Source organism: Pteropus alecto, unplaced genomic scaffold (assembly GCF_000325575.1).
Source record: "Pteropus alecto unplaced genomic scaffold, ASM32557v1 scaffold110, whole genome shotgun sequence".
Taxonomy (NCBI): domain Eukaryota; kingdom Metazoa; phylum Chordata; class Mammalia; order Chiroptera; family Pteropodidae; genus Pteropus; species Pteropus alecto.
In genome coordinates this window covers 3920349-3928632 of record NW_006431920.1, presented here as the reverse complement: position 1 = coordinate 3928632, position 8284 = coordinate 3920349, and the positions used below count along the sequence as shown (strand labels likewise).

The window sequence follows — 8284 nt, the reverse complement described above, 5'->3', positions numbered from 1 at the left end:
AGAAACTCTCTGAAGAGTCTACACCCCCAAAGGCTGTTCCTTAGGCCAATGTGATTCTGTACTATTTACTGCTAGTGACCTCTACCAGTTGTCAGGCTTTGGGTGATAGACACTTAATTCCCATCTGTAAAGTTGCCTAAATGGACAGTTCAGATGGAAGGGGAAGCGAGACGGCGCCGAGAGGCAGCCCTACTGGGAGGCCTGGGAGAGCCCCTTCTTTCCCCTTCCTCCAGGACCCCCTGTCTCAGCCTGCTGCTGTCACTCACAGAGTTTGGAGGTTGCTTCAAAATGCTTTGCCTTCATTGTTACACCGAATAGCATAACATTTTGAGCGAATGTTGCTGCCCCTCCCCAACCAGAGGCAAATTATAAAAGTCAGCGACATTTTAATTATTGCTTGACTCATGTGAAGGACTTACTGCTTCACAGACCCATGAGGGATAGAAATGAGAATTCCATGTGAATTACTATTTTGCTATTGCCCTCGCTGTTCTGCTATGAAACAAACAAACAAACAAACAAACGTTTCTTTCCTCTGGAATAAACACTTTTCCATACTTTGTTTCCCCCTGTTATGATCAAACAAGAGAGGTTTCACATTTGGTGAAATCAATGTCTGACGCAAAACACGGAAGGATGTCTTTCATCAGCTGCTTCTCCCAGCAGGTGAGCCAAGCTGGTCTGGGCTTACCTTTGTGGTCTTGAAAGCGAGAGGAGAGGAGACTTGGAGCAGAGGGAGCGTTGGCCAGCAAACAGAGGAACTAGCCAGGCGAGCGTGGAGCTCTGTCCTCTGCTCCAATCAGCCATGATCTCGAAATGCCTGTCTCTAGGACAGAGAGGACAACACGTGCCACAAATCGTGACTGAGCAACGAGTCGTGCTGTGACATGTCATCACCTTCAGCAGGTGGGAAGGACCAGGTCAAAGTTCCATTACCACGGATCAATGAAACTCACTTTTGCGTCGGGAGAAAACGGACTCCTCCCTGTATTAGGAAGACATCGCTGCTTTTCTACCAGACTGGGAGGAGCTAAGTGTAGGGCTTTATCAGCACCTAATTTTGTTAGTGACCAGGAGACCCCTAACGTGCCTACTATTTCACTAGCTTCATATTTTAGTCTCACACCATGGGTCTTTTCCAAAGTCACTATGTTCTTCCTGGAACATCTACTGGGGTCGAATTTTTAAGAGTCCACTTGCCTTGTTCCTCTATGACATTTTACTTTAATTCTCACCTCCAGAGTTGTTTGTATTTCTTTCCTCCTATCATTTTCTTTGATCAAAGTCTCTCCAGGATCTCCAAAGTGATTTAGTCTCTTGAAATGAAAGTTCAGACATCTGCCTCCCTTTACTGCAATTATTAACGTGCTGGTTCATTTTGTCTGTCACATCACTTACAAACTGTTCTTGACTCATTTCCTTCAAGATGTCGGCAGCTGGCTCCAGGCCACCATTTTTGTCTACAGGCACAGGTGCAGCTCACACGGCTAGGCATCTGCCAGGCAGCACTGTGGGTTTCATATAATGGCCTCGAAGCCCACATGTATTCTTAGATTAGGTCACTTGTACTTATAATTGTTTTGAAAGACCGGAAAGGGAAATGACGGTCATGAAGGAAATAGAAAAGACAGTGACGCCCAGGATTCTCATTTTGTGCAGAGTAGAGGGAACAGAGTTGGGGGAGAGGGTGGTTGTTTCTGGATTTCCCTTTCTCTGAATTTCCATTTTCTCCTTTAAAAAAGCATTTTTTAAAAATTCTTCTTTGTTAATTTTCCAAATAAAATTTGAAATCATCCTTACTATCTGAAAAAAAAAATCATATCGTATTTTTTTCTCTGGGATAAGATTTAACTTATACATTTATTTAAAAAGCCTGACTTTTTATGTATGTTTTCTTTCTAACCATGAACAAGGTAGGCTTTTCCATATGTTTTGGTGTTATTTTGTCATCTTCAAAAGTACTTTCAGGCACATTCATATATGTCTTACACATTTATCATGTTATTAAATAAATTAAATAGTATTTTTGCATTATTTTTTTCCTATCATGAATGGAGTCTTTTACTAAGTGGTTTTTGTATCATGAAAGCTCTTCCTTTCTGCATACTGTTGCCATTTTCAGCTGCGTCTCTTGGGCGTATATCTGTAGCTTCTGGAATAGTAATAGTTTTGCCTTCTTTTTTTTAAGTGTTTGACTTGTCATTTTTTTGCTTGTCTAATTGCGTTGGCTGATACCTCTAGTATAGTAAGTTAAATAATAAGGATAATAGTTGCCATCCTTTCCTTGCTTTTGATGTAAGTTTTCTCCACTAAGTAGTGTTGGCTTTGGGGCTGATTTTTTTTTTCTTTCTCAGTCCAGTGATTAAATTTTTGGATTTAAAGAAAAATATGTTTGAAACACAAATCTTTTTTTTTTTTTTTTAACAATTCGCTTTTTAATGAGAACAACCTGTGCACAGATGGCGATCACAGACCACCCGTCAAATTCATTCCACCGAGGAAGAATGAGAGGGAGGATGCGCAGGGCTCCTGAGCCAGCGGCCCCGCTCCTCGGCCCTGGGAACCGTGCGGTCACTGACTGTCTGCCCACACACGCCTCTTGAAGGGTAAGCAGACATCCAAAGCACAGGAGCAGTAATGCTGGGTAAGACCCTCCTTGCGTAAACCACCTGAATTAATTCACTGAAGGCATCAAAAATATACCAGGTAAACCAATGCGTCATTTACACCTGCCTTTCTTTCCCATCACTGCGGCAGCTACGTGTGAGAAAAACAGTCCAGGTCCTCCAGTAGCCGCTCGCCCCAGGCCGCACCCAGCCCTTTCGCACGCCCATCTGGCCTGGAGTGGTTTCCAGCAGTCTCGTTGGATGGGGCAACCCGCGGGGACCGGGACGAGCGCGCTGGGGGCTGGACAGGGCCCATGTCCCTCTGTCCAGAGTGCTGAGCGGGATGGGGGCAGCGGGAGGGGGCGGGGGCTGCTAGCTCACTTTAGACTTTGGTTCCAGATGTGTTAAGCGGGGAAGCAGTGGCGTGGGAGGTATGTGGTTGTCCTGCCTTGGGTCCCTGGCCATCTCGGCTGTGTGCGTGTGGCTGCCACGTGCACGTGTGGCTGCCACGTGCCCGCCACGTCCAGTCCCCGGCCCCCTCTTCTCCCGAAGAAATGCAAATCTTGAATTAGCATCCTTTATTCCCAGTGACAGACTGCTCCATGTTTCCCTCTGTTGAAGTTTCAAAGGACAGACAAGCTCAGACGATTTTCAACATGTCATCAAAAAATTAGAAATTTTAAACATATTATATTTAGCACAATCTCTGCCCCCATTAGAGTTTCCTTATTTACAAATACTTATAGAAACCTCTGAAAATTTCCACCTAAGTTTCCTGTTTTAGACAGACATCTCACATGATACAGCATTAAAATACCTATCCCGGGGAAGGAGAAAGCTCATTGCCTCTTCTTAGGCCACGAGGAATTGACATGAATGTCATTCTGTGGACACACGGGAGTGTCTGGAGCTCTTCCTGAGGTAGAGTTTCAACAACAAAGCTCAGCAGAGCACGAAATTAAAAATGATCATTATCAAATAAAAGCTTGTGAATAATGCTGTTTTCAACATTGAAGTGGAGTCCTTAGAAATGGGACCAAACCTTGTGATTCTCTCAGAGAACCATAAATTATGCAGAAATATACTTAATGGAAAAAGAAGGAAAATGGCTCATGTGACAAAAAAATTTCCTATACGTTGCCTGTTTTGGTAAGATAAAATAAAGATCTAAGCCAAGCAACAGAGTCAGTCCAGTTAGTGTTTCTGCTCACAAATGGGGAACATCAACTTCAGGATGGCTGGTTTGTTTCTATGCCATTTGTATGTCTTTGCAGGTAATCAAAACCAGAATTTTCCAGTCACTGCTATTCACGGGGATTCCCAATGTGGGTTGTTTAATTGAGATGATGGGTCCTATCGATAACGTCCAGCTCAGCTGGGCATATCGATAGATATCTGGTCTCTAGCTCAGTTTTTGTTGTGGTTTTGAACAGATTCATCGGAATCAAGACTCGTGAAGGGTGTCAATTTGTGGCACTCAGTGACTTTGTGGCCAGCACAGGCTTTAAGGGTTGACATAAAAGAAGTTTAGAGGTTTGTTCCCTTGATGACATTCCTTGGTCCCTCTGGGGTGGTGCATATGGATTCTGATGTATAGCAGAGTTCTACACTTCCTTTCGGCATTTGGCTGAGTAGATAATGTATATGCTTCTCATAAGGAAAATTCCAGCAATGACGGCGAAATAACTCCCATAAACTAAAAACTATAGAAAAAACAAATAGAATTCATTAGACACGCACAAATCTGATCATCTAGGTCACTGATGATACATAGTGATGCTGTTGGATTTGCTGGAATTATGGGGTAACTGAGACCCAGGCGCTTAATATGGGGCATTTAGATTTGCTCTATATTTTCTTTTCCCATCTTAGAAGAACCAGGTACAAAAGTGTAAACGATGCAGTAACTAAGAGCGTGGGCTCTGGAGCCTTGGGTTCAGATCCTAGCTAACATTACCAATAGTGAAAAAAATACTACAGCCCACTGATCCATGTGTCTATATTTGGAGGATAGTATAATGCTAAATGTAATGTCTCTAAGAATGAATGTTAGACATTGAGGTTACTTCTTATCTGCCTTATATCCTTCTCCCCCCTTTTTTTTTCACATCCATATGTAAAATGTGAGGTTGGGCTAATTCGAAGTCCCTCGGTGGAGTGGGGGAAGGGACGAGAGCTCTGCATCCATGTCCCTCCCTAGATGAACCTCAGAACACCTTGGAAGTGAACAGTGGGAGGAAGAGGAGAAACATATGAGGGCACAATGACAAGTGTTGTCTGATATTTTAGGAGCTACAGGTAAATGCTGACCTATCATGATTACTGCTTGAAACTACTTGGTGTGTTATACTATGAATAATGACGGAATTGCTTATTTAAAAATTCACTTAGCTAAGGACGTCAAGAAATTTAAATACTGCCAGTGGCAAGGTTGAAAAATACCCTTGACATTACCTTGTTATTCTGTATCCCCACCAACTATAAACAGAAGTGTTGCAGCTTACCTGAATGCTGATGGGCAGGTTAAGCCCTCTCTGATCTACGACGATGATGGTTATGAGGGTCTGAATCACCAGGGCAATGAAGGTGTTGATGCCAAACACCAGGGCATATCGTTCCACGCTCAGATTAACTGCGATCTGAAACCTATTGTTAAACATTGAACACGTTTTCAACAACGTACATGGGATTCTTCTCTTTAAAAGACAGAAACAAAAGAGAAAGCAATCTGCCAAATGGGAAGGGGATTGGGAGAATGGGTGAAAAAAGGGAAGGGATTCAGATGTACGAATTGCCAGTTACAAAAAATAGTCACAGGGACGTAAAATATAGCGTAGGGAATATAGCTAGTAATATGGTAACAACTATGTATGGTGTCAGGTGGGCTCTGGACTTATGGGGTGATCACTTTGTAAGTTATACGAATGTCTAATCGTTATGTTGCACACCTGAAACTAATACAACGTTCTATGTCAACTGTAATTGAAAAATAAAAATAAAATTAAAAAGAAAAGAGATGGCAGTATCTTGTTATCAGCACTTTTTATCTAAATCTCCTCCAGTATAGACAAATAGGCAGAGCAAAAAAAAAGGGTGGGGTGGGGGGTGGAGTTTGAAAATCAGTTAAAGGCTTAATTAAAATAGTTAATATGGCAAAATTCCTCTTAATTTAATACTTCCAGAAATTAAACCTAAATGTTCTAAATTCTCATAACTTGAAAATATTGGGTGTATATGATTTTTAGATTAACTTTTTATAAAAATGCAAGTAACACCCAATCTGAGAAATTTTTTGGAGAGTTGTTAATTTTATTGTCAATTGTCTGTATTGACAGCTTCAACAGTTGGTAGGTGAATTATTATTCTTTGGAAGATCCAGACTGTGACTGGTTGCACGACTGAGTGAATCTGTAATTCATTTTTAATAATTATATAGATTTTGAAATATTAAAAATACTTATGAGAGACTAGAAAATGTATGTTATTCCTTGCAATACAGGTAAAAGGCCTTTGGATTCTAAATATTCTTATGATTAAAAGCAATAATAAAAAAAGAAACTCAAACACATGAGTTTGATTCATTAAACTGACACATTTCAGTGAAAAAAATAAACTGGCAAACAAGTTTCATCTCTTTCCTTTGTTTCATGATCTTTTCCCAGAGTGTTTCTATTTCTGTTTATGTTGCAATTATCGATTGCTTATTAAATATTTTCCCCAAATTAAAAAACAAAACTCAATAGAGCGTTTGTCTCTACCTTTTTCATGTGATTTTAAATTCAAATGTTTCTTATCTTTTGGGATTAATACTAAAGCACATTTCCTATAGTCAGCTTTCTTAGCACTTACATACAAAACCAAATTTAATTGTTTTTTTTTTTTTAAATGATTTCCAGAATTTATTTCTCATAATCTTCACATCTACTTTTTTCAGCATCCAACTTTTTATTACCTGCTGGGACTATTTTGTTTTCACACACAAGTATATCCCTGAAATTATGTAAGCAACCAAGTGAAATCAGGGATGAAGTCTAAACCTCATTATTCAAAATCAGATTGTACCATACCTTGTTATGGCAAATCGCTTGAAATTAAAAATCAGAACCTCACAAGGTATCATTGCTCTTGGTTTATGAACTTACAGAACTTTCTTCCCTTGATGACTACTCAAATAGTTAAATAAAAAGATGGCTTAATTGTGTCTAATTTAATAGGTTAACATTTAATATTGCAATCAATTAAAATCCTTCCGAAGTTCTCAAAGGTACTATAAGACTACAGAGAAGAGACTACGGTTTAGTTTCAGGCGTGGAAAGGAACTGTTGGTAATACTTACACTGCTATGGTTATAAGGAGCATATAGCCAGACTTGAATATCAGATAGCCAGCATAGCATGCCCAGATGTCGGTCGTGTAGTGCATGAGAAACAGGGAGCCAGCATTGACCACTGAGAAGATCGCCAGAGCCATCTCTCCCAGAAGGTCCCAGTTGACTTTCACATAACCCACTGCGAAGGCAGCCACGGCCCCTGACAGAAGCATTAAGGGGGATCAAACATAGTGACTTCGCACGTGGGAAATAACAACATGCTTTCTTGAAAACTCAGATCTCGGGGAATTCTAAGATGAATATATTGCTTTCAGAGTTAGAGCAAATAGTGAGATCCATCTAAATGTGAATCTGTTCTTTTCTCAGCCATGGTTTCCTTTGGCTTCTCTCTTTGCTTCCTATTCTTTCAGTCATTTAGTTTTCACTATTTTTTTTTCCAGTTGTCGGTGTTTTAATGAGCATCAACTACATGCCCAGCACCATACTAGGCAGAGGGGACCAGACAGGTTCCTAACCATGTAGAGTGGAGAGAAAAGAGACATAAACCAAGTCATTTAATTCAACACACTAAGAACAGGGATAAAAAAAAGACGAAACAATTGCTTTGGTAATACGTGTGCCCCGTCTGTATTTGCCTTTCTGTATTGTTTTTCTAGTGTTTTCCAATGATGGGTGACTTAAGTGTGGCTCTGGGTGGTAATTTCTAGTCATTATTATTAACCTTTACTAATCTTCATTTCAACTCCAGTCTCTGCCTTAATATCATCAGGATCTGACCTAATTTACATGAGGGTTTAGGTAAACAGATCTATGCTGATTGAGAGAGTTGAAGAGATTGACTAATTGACAGTAATTAGGATTAGTAATTACGAGTCTCTTAAACAAAATGAAAACTATTTGTTTAAAATTTCTCTGAGTGATCTGGAAAAGAACTATGACTGAAAAGGTAGTAGAACTGTTTTCCCCTCTAGAATTTAGAATGTTGGAGAAATAATTTCAGTGAACCAATTTCAGCACAGCTGTGGTTTCCAAGAGTTAAACTGAAGTCTCCCAAAGGGAAGACAACGATAAACAGACACCACCCAAGTTTTCCGAAACTTTTGTAAATAAGGGTGTGGAATCTCCTGCTTCCTAGAGAATGGCTTCAAAGTCTCATTTGACATTTAAGTTTCCAGTTACCAGGATATAAATATTTATTGTAGAGTGGACTGCAAAGGCTGATTTCCCGCTGATATTAGAATCCTGACTCTCATGTGTCTTCCACTCCTCATTTAAATCTCATAAGAAAGCGACTCTTGAACATTCTGGATGTGTAGCTTAGAATGGCTCAAGGTGGGTGCTAGCTAAA

At 40.3% G+C, this 8284-nt stretch overlaps 1 protein-coding gene across 1 annotated transcript in view; it reads right to left on the bottom strand.

Annotated features, from left to right (window-relative positions):
- Positions 1–4069: 4069 nt before the first annotated feature.
- The window catches only part of SLC19A3 (solute carrier family 19 member 3), a 17716-nt gene continuing 13501 nt past the window's right edge, over positions 4070–8284 (bottom strand). Inside the window, 3 exon segments of the mRNA XM_015585391.2 lie at positions 4070–4309; positions 5111–5252; positions 6943–7135. Coding sequence (XP_015440877.1) covers positions 4070–4309; positions 5111–5252; positions 6943–7135 — 575 coding nt within the window.